The sequence below is a fragment of the Equus przewalskii genome, chromosome 15, assembly GCF_037783145.1.
Source record: "Equus przewalskii isolate Varuska chromosome 15, EquPr2, whole genome shotgun sequence".
Classification (NCBI taxonomy): Eukaryota; Metazoa; Chordata; class Mammalia; order Perissodactyla; family Equidae; genus Equus; species Equus przewalskii.
This window is the reverse complement of record NC_091845.1, coordinates 66147198-66166402: the sequence shown is the minus strand read 5'-3', so window position 1 is coordinate 66166402 and position 19205 is coordinate 66147198. Positions and strand designations below refer to the sequence as shown.

The following is a 19205-nucleotide window of genomic DNA, read 5'->3' as shown; positions in this document are numbered from 1 at the left end:
CCAAACAAGGCCCCTCTCTCTCAGCACAGGGATCAGTTGCAAAATGCCCTGGTGATGCTCATGTTCCAAATACTGTGCTTAAGCGCTCTGTGGTCTCCTCATCACTGGGGACTTCGTTTGCATCAATTGTTCCATCCTCCTGCACTTCCCTTCTCACTTACTGTGATATTAATACTTGACATTTCCTTAGAGATACAACTTTATATTTCTAGAGTCATTTGGCTTGGTTCCTCAGAAAATTTAAGCTATAGCATTAAGAGATTCTCTGACTCATTTGCCTGCCATCAGTTAGAATTACTACTGACTATGGCTTGTTATCAAAGCAATATAAAAATCATATTTGTTTACAACAATAAAACAGTACAGTTAAGAAATATATGAAATAACATTCATTTCTATTCTGTAAGTGGGCATGTCTCCTGGCGTTAAAATACATTTACAACATGTTAATGATTTGAAGTCTCCTTTTCTTTAAATCATGTGTGATAGCTCTACATTAAAAAAAAAAAAGAATGCAATTTTAAACGAGATATTCTTACGCAAGGTAAACCAAATATTCGACTAGCAATTTAAATACTAATTATACAAAGTCTAATACTTCATACAGGCAACGATAGATAACATGCTATAACTAACGGAAGAGTACACACGCACCACACAGTCATTACTGATACTACTCATTATTTTATATCATTGGGGAATAAAGTCTATTTAACTTAAGTTTACCAATTTAAATGCCAATAATTTAAAACTTTTAATAATTTTGGATGCCATCTTCTTAAACATAGTATATGGAACATGGTTTAGGGTCTTCTTACTGACTCAATATTACTATTGCTATTGTCAGCACCAGTTACTGAATATGGCTGTAACACAGGATCCCTTCAAGATACGAATGAGGCATGGGTCAGGATATTTGAAACTATGGCTGCAGACTCTATGCTTTGTGAGGTTTTGGGATTGATTTTTGTAGATATTCTGCTATCATGTTACTTTTCTTTCTTCTAGAGTATAGACAGAAGAGTCCCACCATTAAAAATAAATGTGGATGATTCTAATCTGCTATGAATAGGGGTACCTAACACATTACGTCTCTGCAAATGAGTGGAAAATAAAACTTTAAAAGTTCTGAGTAAGAACCTGAAGGGCTTTCTTAAGAATAAAATACGTAAGGGAGGTGAAGCGCTGGAAAGGCCCTGAAATAGAAATAAGCTTGCCTGAGTCCCAGCTGCAGGAGTGCCACTAACAGCAGAACCAACACAAGTGCCCCAGTCATCAAATGAGATTTGGATTGGAAGATCTCCCAGCTGTCCTCTGCTCTAACATTCTAGGGCTCTAACTTTTCGTGTATGGACCCAGACACTTACTTTGGCTGCTTGAAATTCTGTTTAGCTTTTTTCCCCACTTAAGGCTCCAGTTTGTATTCCCCAGGGGTAAAGCAGCTGGATGAGAGACTGCAAGCCTAGTGGCATGCTTCTTCCTAGTGGCACGGATTAACGCTATGACTGTATAGCCTATGGTGTTGGAACTTCCCATTTCAGAGCCTCTTCTAGTCAGAAGCTTCATTATACAAAGTTAGCAGAGATCACAGTCAGTTGACTTCAAGTTCTGTGTTGTGACAGTTCATGCCCTACTCAATACAGATCCACAAGACGTAAATGTAATATACTAGGATATAAATGTTAAAAAAAACACCTTAACAAATTACCTCATAAAATGTAAATTAAGAACAATATAATATCTGATATTCCAACTTAAAAAGGATCTAATACAATAGATTTTTTAAAAATTAAGTTTTGCATTAACTTCTATTTCTAGGAGAATGTTTCGGGCAAGTGAGGAAATTTCGGGCTGCACTGAGTGTTTTCTTTAGATTTACTAGTGCTTTTTCCTTACCTTTGTTCAATTGCACTGGCATGCTTTCTGATTTCATCAGCCTCTGCTGCTGCTGCTGCTGCTGCTGCTGCTGCTGCTGCTGCAAATGATGCCTGGGGGCCTCTGTTAAGGTCCTAGGGGGAATCACAGGAGTGGAGGAGCTGCCACTACTGCCCCCAGGTGCAGGGCCACCAGCACTGCCTGGGGCCATCGCCGGAGAAATCAGCTTTCTTCCAAAATTAATCAGGCTATTAGAGACCTTATTTATATTCAGGGGAGTGCCTTTGGCATTGGTCCTATAAAGAAAAAAAAAATTGGGTGGAGAGATATTATTTAAATTAGAGGACAATTCTATTTCACATACTCCACTGGTAGAAAAACATACCTTACCTGCTATGAAAAGGCCATTCATTGGATCAGTTACACAAAATGAGAAGCGAAAACTTAAAAGTGACCAGAGAATAAAAAAAAAACAAGATTCTTAAAGATGTGGTTTATGGAAAACAGTATTTTCACTTTTCATTCGTTCAACAAATAGGGCTCATTATGTGCCAATTCTGTACTAGGTTCTGGGGACAACTGTCCAAAACAGACATAGTTCCCCTCTTGGAACTTCTAGTCCAGTAGCGAAGAAACACACTGATCAAATAAATAAATGTATGATTAAAACCTGTGATGAGGACTCTGAAGGAGAGGCACAGGGCTGGGCAAGCCTTGGGCTACTCACAGAAGGGGCACCTGTGAAGCCAGGCTGAGAGCAGATTTCCCACAAGCCCTGGCATATGGGTATTAGGCCACATTTAATCTGATTTTGAAAAATAAATCTGTCTGTGAGTCACAAAGTAAATTCACAGAAGTTACATCAGGGGCCCAGTTCATGAGAATTGCAATCCACCCCCGCCGCTCCAGCACTCCATGTCCTCCTTCCCCGCTGCCCTGCTTTGCTTTACTTGATAGCACTTTGCATCTCTGACCTACTTATATTTTACTTATATGGTTATTATCTGTCCACCTCATCCAATCCCCACTCAAATAACAGTTTCATGAAAGCAAGGATTTTTTGTCTCTCTGCTATATATTGCCATTGCCTAACACAAAATAGGTATTTTATAAATATTTGTTGCATGGCAGCTCCTTCTACCTGTGGTCTAAGTCTTTCTACCTGTTACAGTGGAAGAAGAGTCCCTGCTCCTAGCCATGGCCAGCTTCTCCATCCGTGCTCTGGATCCCATCTCCTCAGACTTTTCGAGACTCCTGCTCCTGCATCCTTCTCTTGTATCATTCCTCTTAGCATACAACCATGGGTATGGGGGTTTGTGTGTGTGTGCATGTGCACGCACACACTAACGTCTCCTTTAAATCTTCATTCTTTTCTATTACCATCCCACTTCTTTCCCTCCTCACAACATGTTTTTTCAAAAGGGAATCTAAACATGCTACTTCTGCTTCTTCAGTCTTTGGCCCACTAAGGCGTGGTTGTGGACTCCTTGCCATTGCTCTGAAACCACTCCTCAGGGTCACCAATGACTTCCGCATTGCAGAGCTGAAGGTCTACCCTTATTTTACTCTACCTCTCAGTGGCAATTAACCCCCTTAAACACTGCACTCCCTCACGTACACTTCGTCGCTCAGCTTCCACGGTTTGCCAGCGCCTGTGTTAGAACCATCTGGCAAATAGAGGACACCAAGCAAATGTTTGTTAAACGAATGATTACTTCCCAAATGATTCATAATCTTCAAGTATCTCAGGGCTATTATCTTAAAAACCAGTTATGATTATACGTTATTTTAGTTGTGGAGGTAGTCCAACTCTATGACAATACCAAAGTTTGTAGCTTTATTGCCCAAATCATTAATAGAAACTTATTTTCTCACATATTGCTTCTTTTTCATAACAGTGGAAAACTGAAAGTCAAGTTTGAGTTAACCTGAATTTTACCATCATTTCCTTCTCTCAGATCTACCAGGCAGCACTCACACAGTAATTCTACTTTTTATATGACAGCTGTATCCTTGGCATGACTAGATAACAGCTTGAAAACAGAAGTGATCCAGAGTTCTACTAAAAAGGAAGGAACACCATTCCTCTTCTTTCTATAAAGTTTTCTCTAATGGCACTAGCTAATATTATAGGCCAGGAATTGGAGACTTACGTTGCTTTGGAGATAGGACAAGTCAAATTTAAAACCTGAAATTCAGCTTTATAAAAGGAAGATCTACTCATTTATAACTCAATGGAATGTAAAAAAAAAATCACCTTTCAAGTGGTTCTTTTTGCATCAAGTTTCATCTTTAAAGAACCAAGCTATTTAATGTCCTTCCAAAAATTATCAAAAATAACGTTTCCTAATGGAGATAAGGATACGTAGGGATTATGCACCACTTCCTGTTTTCAGCTGCTTCCTGTTGAAGTAGAACATTCTCAATTTACAGACACTACAGCTTAGCAACAGAGAAGGCACTCGATACTTGTTTATTAAGAAAAAGAATGAATGAAATGAAAAGAATCCATAAATTCTGGATTAAGAAGGCATTCACCTCTGGCATTGTACTCCACTAAGCAGCCCCCATGCATTCCCATTTTTGTGAGTGGCAGCAGAAGGAAGAACTATCAGGATATTGAAGTTCTACTGCATTTTAGTTTTGCTTATTTGCACGTCAAGCTTCATAATTCACAGATATGAAGAAGTTATAATGTTGTTACCCTTTTTTATAAACAAAAATGTACTAGTCAAATTCCCATATTGCCAGTTGTAAAATTTATATGTTGATAAAAGTACTAAGAAACTGCTAGAGCATTATCAAGAGAATACGGTTAATGCATCTTCATTACTACTAATAACCACGAAAAACATATAGATCAAGCTCATGCCGAGCAATTTTTCATCTGAATAGCTCTTAAAAGGGGATGAGCACTGTTTTCTGTTTTTAACATTTTTTGTTTTTAACCAATTTCCCCCTCATTCACTAGTCTTAGCTTCCAGAAGAATATTTTCTTCTGAAAACAACTACTGAAGGTAACTCTATGTATTTTCAGATATGAACAATTGTAAACCAAGTACTTCTCGGCAAAGCATGCTGTCCATAGTTCCTTTGTTTTTCAGGCATGAGAATTTTTACGCCAAAGTTAGCTAATATAGATCTTATATATTAGTAGCAGCATTCTAAGAAATACTAAAAACTTTGCAACAATGATTGGTTGTGATGTCTACTATTAAGTCTTGTGTGCTAAATTAATGAAAGTTAATACAGTTGTCAGAGATCTGATGAACAGTGAGGATTGGATTGTACTGAAGATGAAGTGCAATGTGTAAATAGTGCTGAAATAAATAGTAAGAGGACTCTGGAATTAACAAGACACCAAATATCAAACCTAAAGAGTAACTAATTCTGTTTAATCAAAGTCTTTCATTACTATTGTCTACTACATACTATTATTAAAGATAGTACCATCTAGGCTGGATTGTTTTGAAATTGTGCCAAAAATTTCTTTACTCATTTAGAAGGTTAAATAAGTAGAAGCAGGGGCATTTTTCTGAAGCTCCAAGAATCCTTCAAGATACCCGTACTGGAACCCAACCTGGCTTCACTGTTGGGCCCCTTTTGTTCAGTTTCTGAATCTCTGAAAATGGGTGACTCTTGCTGCCTCTTCATATCTCCTTAATCTCTTGCAGCCTGGCTTTGTAACCCACGTTCTACTGAGAGCTTCTAGGTTTCTCCAATGCCTTCTTAATTGCAGGAGTCACGAGCTGTTTTCATTCAACTTCTAAAATCTTTCTAAAGCTTTTAAAAAAACCACTATCACATTATTACCTCTGTAAAAATTCGCCACAACCTTCCTTCTGCTGGTATCCAAATCTTGACACCACCCCGGTTTATTTCCTTTCTACCTAAGATGTTTTAGGTCTAATATTAAGTATCTAATATCGGCTTATTTCACTCTTTTTTGCAATAAAATTTTGTTAGATGCTTGTTCATACTTTTGTCAAAGAATGAATTTTCAATTTATTTTTAATTATTTTTCTTTATATTCTAATTAATATCTTCCTTATTATTTCTTTTCTTGTGTTTCCAAAGGTTGAATGCTTGGTTCATTCATTCATTCACTTATTCATTCTCTCTCTTTCCCACCAAAAGCATTTAAAGCTATACATTTACATCTGCTTATAGCAATAGCATCAAAGTTTTTCCTCCACATTTTCTAAATAGTCTGTTGACTCAACTGTTATATAGGTACATTTTAAAATCTCACATGGTTGAGTCTGTTTGTCTTTAAATATATTACTCACTTTGTTTTGCTGAATAAAAATAGAAATATCAGAAGAACGGAAGTGAGGAAATGTCCTGATTATTCAAAAGGATTGTAGAAATCATGAACTGGAAAACAGACTGGCTTATATAAATATTTTTACTAATTATTTGGAAATGGTTATAATTTATTAAAAGTAGCCAGTATGGTTCACTAAAAACAAGTCATTCTAAGGCAACTTTATTTCTTGTCTGCAGTGTTAAAGTCTGTTAGATTCTATCAAGGTGTGTCAGTGTCAGTGGCAATAATGGAAGATAATGCATGCTCAGTCATAGCTGAACAACTGTACCTCAAGTGTATTGTTGAATGTTTCAACACCCGTTGAGGACTTCCAGCGACAATAAGTGTCTCAGACTTGGTTCCCAGACCTGCTCTCCAGTCCTTTTTTTAAGACCGTAATCTTCCGTCAGTGATCTGTGTGACTTGGAGGAGTCAGTTAGACCGCTGTCTGGACCTAAGTTTCCCTAGCTTTAAACTAAGGGGGACGAATTATATGATATTTTGTGTCCCCTCTAGATAGAAAATTCTATAATTTTGTGACTTGAAGAAAGAGAACATGTGCTCATTGAATTTGAGACCAAAGGATGCAGAGACACATAATATATCAGGTAAAATAATGAACATTTAAAATACTCTCCATATGCTGGCATGAGAAATGAATTAAACAGATAAAATATAACAAAGATAAATAAGAGCTTGTGCACTTAGGTTAAAACTTTTTACAACTGCACATTACATATAGAATAGGGAGACATGGATTAACACGAGTTCATACTAAAATAATAAAATTCCCAAACATTAATGTTTGGTCTATATTTTGGTCTATAAGGTTAATATGAGCCCACAGTGATGCTGAAGAAAAGTAAGATCCTTGGGCTACATAAATACTAGATCAGTGAACTTCTGATTTCCAGTCTGGCATAGAAGAAGCTTGGAAGTCCCCACTCTGTCCAAATAACAAATAAAAAGCTGAACAAGCTAAAAAACATGAACGATTTTTTCTAAGAACTGTAAGAGAAGTGAGGTCACAGGGTAAACTGCTGTCCCCAAATTGGAGAGACTGGCAGGTGAATATGGAGAATCACGAATCACTAGAGCAGAACCCAGGGGCAGAAACTCTCAGGACTCAGTACTGGGGCAGGGGAATCGGAACTGTAGTCAATGAATTGCTAGAGGCTCAGTGTGGACAAATTTGAGATACAAAAATTCCTAGGGGACCCAGTCATGAGGTAGGGCAGCCCACACTTTGGGAATTTTACCTCCCGGAGCCCTACCAAATTCTCATGGTAAATATGGGAGAAAAATAATGGTTCTGGCAAGGGGAGGGAAAAAGAACCATTTTGAAATACATCAGAACATTCTGTTCTTCTTAACAAGGCCTGCCTTCAGGGAAAACTATTTAACCAGAATCTAACCTTCTGGGGTTTTATCAGAGCCTAAATGACCTGGGGAAAGTGAAATACCCAACCCCAGCCCCCTCAAGCCATCCTGTCCCACATAAGTTGGGGAGGGGGGAAGAGAGGCATGTGTGAAGTTCACAGTCTAGAGGCACAGGCTCACAAAAAGACTGAGACTTCATCATAGGACTATAGAATGCTTCCTCTCCTCCCACACTTTATTGCCACATTACTAACGGCCTATTTATAGCAGTTTGTATTACCCACTACATCATGCCCAACTATCAAAAAAAATTACAAGACATTCTAAACAAGCAAAAAAACACAGTTTGAAGAGACAGAGAAAGCATCAGAACCAGACTCAGATATAGCAGGAATATTGGAATTATTAGACTGGGAATATAAAACCACCATGATTAAAATTCTAAGGGCTCTAATGAATAAAGTAGACAGCATGCAAGAACAGATGGGCATGGAAACAGAGAAGGAAATTGTAAGAGAGGAAAAAAAGGAAATGATACAGATCAAAACACTGTAATAGAAATGAAGAATGTCTTTGATGAGCTCATTAGTAGACTGCACACAGCTGAGGAAAGAATCTCTGACACTAAGGATATTCCAAAAGAAACTCCATAAACTGAAAAACCAAAGAGAAAAAAGACAGAAAAAACCCAGAACAGACTATCCAAGAACTGTAGGATACCTATAAAAGATGTAACATATGCATAATGGGAATACCAGAAGGAGAAGAAAGAGAAAAAGGAACAGAAGAAATATGTGAAACAATAATGACTGAGAATTTCCCCAAATTAATGTCAGACACCAAACCACGGATCCAGGAAGCTCAGAGAACACCAAGTAGGATAAATTCCAAAAAAACTATACTTAGTCACATCATTTTAAAAGTACAGAATGTCACAGATAAAGAAAAAAATTCATGAAAGAAGCCAGAGTTAAAAAACACCTTATCTATAGAGGAGCAAGGTAAGAATCATATCCAATTTCTTCTCAGAAACCATGCATGCAAGAAGAAAGTAAAATAAATGTTTAAAGTGTTGAGAGAGAAAAACCACCAACCTAGAATTGTGCATCCTGTGAAATTATCCTTCAAAAGTAAATATAGTATCTATCTATACTAAAAACATATTATCCTTTTATAGTAAAACATATATTATCCTTTAATAGCAAATATAAATATTGGACTAGAAAGACTAGAATGAGTGCCTACATTGCAGGAGATAACTGTACAACTATGGCAGAGAGCTTTGTGGTGATGCATTACTCTTGGTAGAATTGAATTTTGCGTTTACATAATGGAGCAGAACAGTGGGGAGGTAGCAAAATTACACTGCAAGAGGAATGGCTACAAAGGCTGGGGATCAAGTTCTCCAACACTGTGAGAGCTGCCATGAGGGAACACAGTCCTTCTTTTGCATGGTGTTAAAAATTGAGATGAGTTACAAAAGTTACAGAAAGTAACAGAAGAGGGTTAAAAAGCTATGACACGAAATCCTTTCTAATAATTTAACAAGCTCTACTTAAAATAATAAGTGCTGGAAGATAAACAAACAAACACACAGATATAGAGACCAGATTGGTGCTTACCAGAGGAAAAACGTGGGGAAAGCAAAGGGTATAAGGGCACATATGTACGGTAATGGATGGAAACTAGACTTTCGGTGATGTACACGATACAGTCTATATGGAAGTTGAAACATAATGATGTACACTTGAAATTTATATAATGTTATAAACCAATGTGACCTCAATAAAAAAAAATCTATAAACTAAAATAAATAAATAAATACCAAAAAAAAAAAAAAAGTGTTCCTTTTCTGGAACTGTCTAAGCAGAACCTGGAAAAGCATTTTCAGACACACAAGCTTCCTAGTCCTGGCATGGGTGAGAGACAGAGTTAAATGAAAGCCCCTTTCCAACTCTAAGAGTTTGTGATCTGCAGTCCCAAATGTCTTCTACCACCAAATTTATTATACTATTGAGATGACAGGACCAAATAAGAGGCCCGCACACTAGTCTAGGCCCTTGGGGAATGTTGACCAAACCCCACCTCCAAACTTTGGGACCTACCTGTCTGCCCTGCCTCCTTATTTCCACTCTCAGTTTCTATTGTTTTTGGTCCCTCCTTCCTCCTCTATGTTCATCTTCCTTTCGAGACTTTTTTTCTCTATTCTTTTCCCTTTTCTATTACAGTCTCCTTTTCTTTTTATCATTTTCTTACCACATTCTACATATGCTTTTTTCCACCATAAAAGCATATAACTTATTTTAAAATTCTTTTCTTAAGTGCAAAGAGTAGTTGGAAAAAGTAAATATAAATATGTGACTTTGGTTTTGAGAGCCAGTTTGGAGGTTCTGGGAGGGGAGCGTAGCTACTCATATACCCTTGACCAAAGAAGAGTCCTCCTCTCTCAAGGAAGGTCATCCTCTTCAATGGAGTGCACAGATTCGGAAGGGACACACATGGAGCGATGAGGATGGAAGGGGACACCCACCTAGTCAGCCAGATCAGCCAAATGAACCCTGGTGATCAATGGGGTGACTGATGTCGCAGCCAGACTGCCCTCACATCTTTGACTTTGGTTTTGGATAGAAACAACAGTCTCCTTGCATCTCTCCAGTTTTCTAGTCCATCATTATTGACCTAGCCTCAACGGATTATGGTTCATATTTACTTCTTTCATACTTATAGACATCAATCTTTTATTTGGAAATTTAAAACAGTTGTCAAGGCTGAACACAGTACTTTTCAGATGATCCTAACATCTGTGCTAACATCCATGATGTACTTCTACTTACAAATTCTGTAAGTTGAAGTCTTCAAATTCCATAAAATGAATTGGTTTCCAACTCTTTAAATTCTTTAATTTAAAAAAGAATTTGCTTCAATGAAAGACATCTACATCTAGTTCTAGTTTGTTTGCCATAGGGTGAGGTTTCTGTTATCTTAGAAAGTGAACTCTCTCCATCTCTCATGGAGCTCTAGAATTTATATGTTTTTATTAAAACTAAATGATAAAAGTTAGCTGCTATACTTACTCTTCAGAAGTCTAACTTTCAAGTGATACATATGTTTCCTTTCAGCTATAAAGACTATGATGATGTTCTATGTGGCACATTTTTGTTAACGTGACGTGAAACAAAAGTAGCGCTTGTTAGGGATAAAAAGGCTGGCCCCGATGAGTGGGTGGGTATGAGCTAGACAGGGGGGCTTACCTAATTGGGTCTGAACACAGTTTATAATATTTGTTAAACAACATAACAAATAATAAGCAATTATGCATTAATCGTGGTATTAATCGTGACGGGGAGTTTTGCTCTCTTCACCTCTCTTCCCTTACTTTGAAAATTGCTATATATCTTCACAATTAAAAAAAAAATCACAAGCAGCTGTAGTTAAACATCTATCAAGAATCAACTGTTAGAGTTTTAAGGCAAGAGGTATGGGAAGCAATATATATAAAGAAACGTGAGTCCACAGCAAAGTCCAAGGAAACAGTCACATTTTAAAAATACAGGCACAGGAAGGAACAGGTTAGATGCAGGAAAAAAAGAGGAATTTATTTTCTCTTAATTAAGAGGAAATCTATAAGACCTCTACACTAAAAACTATAAAATACTACTGAGAGAATTTAAAGAAGACCCAACTAAATGAAGAGATAGTCCATGTCCATGGATTAGATAATTCAGTAATATTAAAGTATCAGTTCTTCCCAAATTGATCAAGATTCAATGCAATCCATTGGGAGAGGACAATTGGAAACCTGTACCTGGTTTCTCCTGTACTCCAACCTTTTTCCTTTCCTGATCAAAATCCTAAAAGTTTTTATAGAAACTGACAAGTTGATTCTGAAATTTATATGGAAATGCAAAGAACCTAGAATAGCCAAAATAATGAAAAAGAATAAAGCTAGAGGACTCAGACTACTTAAAATCAAGACTTGCTGTTATAAAGCTACGTAATTAAGCTGGTGTAGTATCAGAGAAAGGATAGAGCATCCAGAAATAGACTCATACAAATACAGTCAATTGATTTTCAACCAAAGATCCAACTTAATTCAACAGGGAAATCTTCTTGTCTTTTTTTCTTCTTCTCCTCCCCAAAGCTCCCCAGTACATAGTTGTATATTCTAGTTGTAGGTCCTTCTGGTTGTACTATGTGGGATGCTGCCTCAGCATGGCTTGACGAGCGGTGCCACGTCCGCACCCAGGATCCAAACCAGTGAAACCCTGGGCCACTGAAGCGGAGCGCATGAACTTGACCACTCGGCCACGGGGCCACCCCAGGAAAGACTTTTCAAACAAATGGCACTGAACAGCTGAATATCTATACGGAAAAAGATAGACCTTAATCTTTACCTTAGTTCACACACAAAAATTAATTTGAGGTGTACCACAGATTTAATACAAATGCTAGAATCACACAGACTATCTTTGAGACAGTATAGTAAAGGGTTAACTCAGCAGGCCTGGGCTGCCCAAATCCTGTACATTCTGAAGTTGTTTAGGACTGGTCCTTGACTGACAACTGAGAGATAACCTCTAGTCCTTGGAATGTCCTGCCTGATAAGAGTGTCTTCGTATACCTGGGGCATTGGGCCACACCAAATAGTTTATACTAACAATAGGATTTACAGTAAAAGCCTGTTTTTGTTCAACCTGGGCTCCATGCCACAGTGTATCAGCCTGACCTCTGATGAAACTAGAGACTGAGTAGCTAATGTTAGTCACACGGTGGCTTCATGCCCACGTGACAGACCTCTAATAAAAAATCTTGGGGGACACCAAGGCCTGGGTGAGCTTCCGTAGTTAGCAACACTTCACATCTGTTGTCATATATGGTTCCTGGGAGATTTAAGTACTCCATTGGGAGAGAATAATTGGAAACTTGTACCTGGTTTCTCCTAGACTCCAACCTTTTTCTTTTCCTGATTTTAATCTGTATCCTTTTGCCATAATATACTGCGACTATGAATATAACAGCTTTTCGGAGTTCTGTGATGATGAATCTGATGAATCATTGAAGCTGATGGTGGTCTTGGGGACCCTCAACAGTGGAGACTAAGGGGAGGCAAAGATTTCTTAGATAGGAAACAAAATGTACTAGCCATAAAAGGAAAAAAAAACCAATGACATTGAAATAAAAATTTTCCTCTTATCAAAAGACATCGTTAAGAAAATGAGTAGGCAGGCCACATAATGGGGAATAATATTTGCAGTATATATATCTGACAAAGACTCCTATCCAGAATATATAAAGAATTCCTAAAAAACAAGAACAAAAAGACAAACAACCCATTAAAAATAGGCAAAATACTTGAACAGACACTTCACAAAAGAAGATAAACAAATCACCAATATGCTATGTAAAGATGCTCAACATCATTAGTCATCAGAAAGATGCAAATTAAACCACAATGAAACACCATTTTCATACAAACTAGAATAGATAAAATCAAAAAGACTGACAACAGCAAATGCTGACAAGGATGTAGAGCGACAGAATCCCATATATTCCTGACGGGAGTGGAAAAAGATATAATTACTTTGTAAAACAGTTTGGTAGTTTCTTATAAAGTTAAACATACATCTATCCTATACAGCAATTTAATTTCAAAGTGTTTACCCAAGAGAAAGAAAAACATATATCCACAAATAACAATAATAAACAACAACATCAAAACAACTGCGTGAGAATGTTCATAGCAGCCTTAATCATAATACCTCAAATCTGGAAATAATCTAGTATCTATCAACAATGAACAGATAAAAAACTTGTGGCATATTCATATAATGAAATACAACCAACAATCTAAAGGAAAGAACTACTGATATTTGCAACATGGACGAACTGCAGAAACAATATGCTGAACGAAAGAGCTAGACACAACAGAGTGCACACTGTGTAGTTCCAGTTATGTGACGTGCAAAAGAAGGCAAAACTAATACATGGCAATCGAAATTAGAAAGTTGTCTTGGGATGAAGGGTTGGAACTGACTGTAAAGGAACATGAGGGAACCCTTGGGTGAAAGAAATATTCACTCCAGATATATTGTTTTGGATGGTGGTTACATGGGTATATAAAACTGTCAAAACTCATCAGACTGAATATTTAGATCTATGTATTGAGTACAAATTATAGAAAAATTTTTTTAAGAAAGGAGAAAGATCTATTTACTCTGGACTAAATAGGAGATAACATTACTGATGAGGATTTTTAGGCTGGTTACTTTTAAAACTGCAGATAAGAAGCAGGCTCCGAGGAGCAGAGTTTGCTTGCCCTTTGTTGGGAGACATTTACATTTGTAAGGGAAACCTCCATCTGTAAAGATGCCTCCCTCTCTGTGCCAGGAAGAAGGGGACCTTATCTCTAGAAACTCTTAATGGGGAAGGCAAGGACTTAAGTTGGTTACTGTCTGGCAACCTCATGTAACTGATTTAGGGTGGTGGCTTCTGGCCTTTACTTAATCCGATTTGATTCTTATCTAAAAGTTGTGGGACCACCCAATGGCCAGACCCCACCTGCACTGATACCATTTTAACCTTTTTACATGTTCTTTCCATTGTCTTGTAAAGAGATGGCTCACATACCCATGCCTTAAATTTAGCCTTACTCTCCACCCAGCGGCTCCTCCTGCCCATGGGCCCTGTCCTCATGCAGCAGCTCTGACCGCCCATGGGCCCTGTCCTCATGCAGCAGCTCTGACCGCCCATGGGCCCTGTCCTCATGCAGCAGCTCTGACCGCCCATGGGCCCTGTCCTCATGCAGCAGCTCTGACCGCCCATGGGCCCTGTCCTCATGCAGCAGCTCTGACCGCCCATGGGCCCTGTCCTCATGCAGCAGCTCTGACCGCCCATGGGCCCTGTCCTCATGCAGCAGCTCTGACCGCCCATGGGCCCTGTCCTCATGCAGCAGCTCTGACCGCCCATGGGCCCTGTCCTCATGCAGCAGCTCTGACCGCCCATGGGTCCTGTCCCCATGCCAGCAGCAGCGGCAGTAGCAGCTCTTTACTGCCCATGGGTCCTGTCCCCATGCTATTCCACACTATTCTCTAAATAAAAGAGCACTACTGCCAGACCTTGAAAGTCCAAGAAATCTTTCTTTCGACTCATCGGCTCACCAACCCCGCATCAATTACCAATTTACCTAAATTGGTTAGGAATGAACAACTCTCTTTGATACAACAGAAAGAAAACTTCAGACACAGATGTATTTATAGTACAAACTCTTAGTTACCTGAGGATAAAAATATCACAAAGTTACATTTATATAGAAATCAGTGTCCTTTGAAATTCTGATTAGCCAATTAACTACTAATACTGATAACCATGGACTTGTTGGCTTCATGGCTTGGGGAATATTATTAACATATTATTTCTTTACCATATTTTAGCAATAAAATACTTCTGAAAAAAATCCAGTCATTATGTAAGTAAATATAATAAAGCCTAATTTAGAAAATCTTTTTGACCATATAAAATGGAAATTGTCCAGGGAAATTTTATAACACCTTTTAGGTATTCAAAGCAGTATTTATTTACTCAGTCATTAAGCTAAATATTTACTGAATACTAGAGACAGTGCCAGGTACTGTGCTAGGCCCTGGGAATATGAAGATTATAAGATCCAGACCCTGACATCAACATGTTATTTTACAATTGAAGCTAAAAAGCATTCATTCAGGGGCTGGCCCCGTGGCCAAGTGGTTGAGTTCACACGCTCTGCTTTGGCGACCCAGGGTTTCACCAGTTCGGATCCAGGGCGCGGACATGTTACCGCTCATTAGGCCATGTTGAGGCGGCATCCCACATAGCACAACTGGAAGGACCCACAACTAAAATATACAACTATGTACTTGGAGGATTTGGGGAGAAAAAGCAGAAAAAAAAAACCGGAAAAAAAAGCATTCATTCATTTCACTAATATTTGAATTTGTCCTCTGTGCCATGTACTGAGGAAAAAGCAATGAAGGAGACAGATGTGGTCCCCGATATCACAAAGCTCATATTCTAGTACAAGATTCCAATTGTTAGAAGAATCACTGTGGTTCCTGGGATCCTGTACTTTCTCAGGACATTCTAGTTAGGCCAGGCCCTGAGAGGAGCACTCCTAACGGAGGCAGATCCTCAGCCCAAGGAGAGACGGAGAATTATTAGCCACTTGGCATTCTTGAGGTAAGAATGCATTGGATGCCGTCACTCTTTAATCACATGGAGCCCCAGGGAGGAATGTGGGATATACCCCCAGAGCCCAGGAAACTTGCCTTACTAGAATCTTCTTTCCCTGGTGCCTGGTTTCCTCTTAGATCCCATGTAGGCGTCCTGACAAGGGGTCTTCTGCAGAGGGCCTACTGGCCAGATTTATAATTCTGGAATCTTTCATCATTGATATCACTTAAGTTGTTTACATGAAGCTCTGACATAAGGCAGAGGAAAGCTGGCAATGTTAGCACAGAGAATGTTATTGCTGATCTGGTGAGTAAAGAGATCAGGAACTAAGCTTGGTTTCTTCCATCTCTATCAAGGCCTAATTTACTCAAATGAAATACCTAATTTTGGTGATAGAAAATTGCTTAAGCAAGTTAAAAGATCTACTGTTGTGGAGTCTGTAAAAAGGCACTGCTAGATAAAGTGACGTGCTCCTGTGGCACTACTGACAGCTCAGGTGCCGTCACCTTTAAAATGCAGAAAGAACTAGGCATTTTGAGAAATAGTGTCATTTTCAAAACAGAAAATCCACAAATGTTTTGGAATACAGAGGGTATGCGATTCTACTCTTAATAAAAGAGATTGCAGTACTAAAAACTATGAGATTCTGTTCCATAACTACCCAATTGGGCATTTTAGTAGTCATGGATTCCTAGATAAATTAGATGGGTCTTTCTGTAGACTGGTCACAATTTAGATGTACTTATTTTTTTTTATAGCAGCAATTTCTGGTTATTTAAGGACAAAACTGATACAAGATTTGAGTGTTAAATTGTCATTCTGAGCTCAAAAGTTGAATGAATAAGAAAATGTCAATTCCCATTTTTAAAAAGAAATTTGCAAGTAAGTAAAATCAGAGCATAGAGAATATTACCCACACGTAATGGAAAATCTACCACTAAAATACCTAGGCGCTTGCTTTTAAAGACTTAATTATAGCCATCCATGGTAAAGCAGAGAAGAGAAATCAGGCTTCTTGATTTCTAGAGATATTCTTAACCATGAAATCACATGTCATCTTTGCATCCTCATCCTTTATTTGGATAAGCAACACAAATAGAAGTCCATTACCATAGACGCAGTAGGTATTAGTTCCCTGCTTTCCAGATGCCTGTCTTTTGTCTATCCTCTACTTACTAATCACTGCTGGGGTTTCCCCATGAGTATACAGATCCCCTATGGATCATCCCCACTCCCTGTCTTCCCATTCAATGACAATGACAGCCCTAATGCATTAACTCTTCAATAGACTCTAAAAAGCTAAGAAAGTAGTTGCAAGCCTAATTACAGCTGAAGGGCCCCGCCTGGTATAAGCATCCTAAGCCTTAAATAGCCAAATGGGGACTTTACTGATGACTTCGTAACTACAATGGTTTTTGATCATGGATAAAGTAGCGACACGATAAACAAACCTCCAGGGAATAAATAGTGGTTATAATTGCTACATAGAGAATTGGAAGAATTCTTTGGCAAGATTATCAAGTTTGTCTCAATTTATACTCCATCAATTGGTGACTAAGGGTATCCATATACCTTTACCAGTGCTAGCTTGCTTACTTATTCACTCATTTTTAAACCACTTTATTGAGGAACGATGGACATACAAACATATTGACATATTTAATGTGTACAACTTGATGACTTTGGGGACAAGTAACACCTGTGAAACCATCACCACAATCTATACCATAAACATATCCATCACCTCCAAAAGTTTCCTCCTACTCTATTTTTTATTTATTTTATTTTTTTGTGATAAGAAGACTTAAAATAAGATCTTCCCTCTTAGCAAAATTTTAAGTACATAATACAGAATTATCAACCATGGGCACTATGCTGTACAGTAGATCCCTAGGACTTATTTATCTCTGGCTCATTTATTTTTAATTTGCTAATTTGAAAGGTGAAAATGTTACTTTATTGGTGTTTTAATTTGCATTTCTTTGACTAATTATGAGTTTGAACAGCCTTTTCAATGCTTACTTGCTGTTTGCAATTCTTCTTTCATTCAGTACCTACTGTATTCTAGGCACTATTTTAGGCTCAGGGTTACAACAGTTAACAAGACAAACATGTAGAGTTTACATTTCAGTGCAAGAAACAAAGAAAAAAATACCCAATAAAATTGTTTAAAAGTTAAAAATACCATTTCATGTAGTAAGAATTGATATGAAAAACAAAAACAAAGTAAAGGGTCAGAATAAATGGGGCCATTATTTTAGACAGGGCAGTGAAAGAGGGGTTCTCCGAAGAGATGATATTTGAATACAGACTGGATATAAGTTTGCCATGCAGATTCTTGGGGAAGAATTTAGGCATAGGGAAAAGCAAGCTCAAAGCTCCTTAAGTGGGAAGACGCTTGTGTGCTTGAGGAATAGTAAGCAGGCCAGTGCGGCTGGAGTCCAATGAACAAGCGAGAAGAGTGGTGGCAGCAAATGGGGCTGGAGAGAGAGGAGGCTGGATCATGTAGCGCCTGTCTTGCAGGTCATTGGAAAGGCTTTGGGCTTTATCCTAAATGTTTTGGGAAGTCACTGAAGGGCTCTGAGCAGTTGAGTGGTATGATCTGACTTACATAAATCTGGCTGCCATGTGGAAAGGGTCTATAAGGAGGAGGAGAGGAAGCAGGGAGACTAGTGAGGAGACTACAATAGAGAGATGAGCAGTGACGTGGTGACTCAGTATTAGCAGTACAGAGGGAGAAAAGCAATTTGTTTCATGACACATTTTGAAGAGGATTTGCTGATGGACTTCATGTGTGATATGAAAGAAAAGGAGGAGGCAAGGGCAATTTTAAGCTTCCATCAACTGGGTCGTGCTATTTATTGTGATGGAGAAACACTGTGGGAAAAACAGGTTTGTGGAGGTAGAACCAAAAGTTTAGTTTTGGGAAGCACTAAATTTGAGATGCATATGGGACATCCAAGAGTACTGAAATACTGAGTAGGTGGTGGAATTTGAAAGTCTGGAGTTCAAAGGAAGAGGACAAACTGAAGGTATAAATTAAGGACCCTTCAGTCACAAATGGTATGTAAAGCCATGAGCCTGGGCTGAAATCGTCCAGGGAATGAACGCAGAGAAGAAAAGAAGCCCTGGAGGGTGTTCCAACCTTTACAGGCAGAGGAGGAGAATCCAAAAGAGCTGGAGTGGCCACTGAGACAGGGTCTTGTGCTTCCTACTGACCTGCATAAGTTCTTTATACATTAGTGATGTTACAGTTTATCAGTTACTTCCACTACAAATATTCTCCCAATTTTCTGTTTGCCTTTTGATTCAGTTTATTTTTTACATATCTACTTAAAAACAGCTGTGTAGCAAAATCCACTGGTCGTCACCTTTGTGATTTCTTTCATTACTTTTAAGATTAAAAAGTCTCCTAGTAACTAGAGGTCAGAGAGAC

The 19205-nt window shown here is 38.3% G+C and overlaps 1 protein-coding gene across 21 annotated transcripts in view; it reads right to left on the bottom strand.

The window, feature by feature from the left end:
• Positions 1-19205, bottom strand: part of TBC1D5 (TBC1 domain family member 5) — a 565096-nt gene that overhangs the window by 76630 nt on the left and 469261 nt on the right. For all 21 annotated transcript variants that reach the window (XM_070575957.1, XM_070575968.1, XM_070575969.1 and 18 more), the window contains one exon: positions 1897-2171. In XM_070575957.1, the coding sequence (XP_070432058.1) occupies positions 1897-2171 (275 nt within the window). The remainder of the gene's footprint in view (positions 1-1896; positions 2172-19205) is intronic.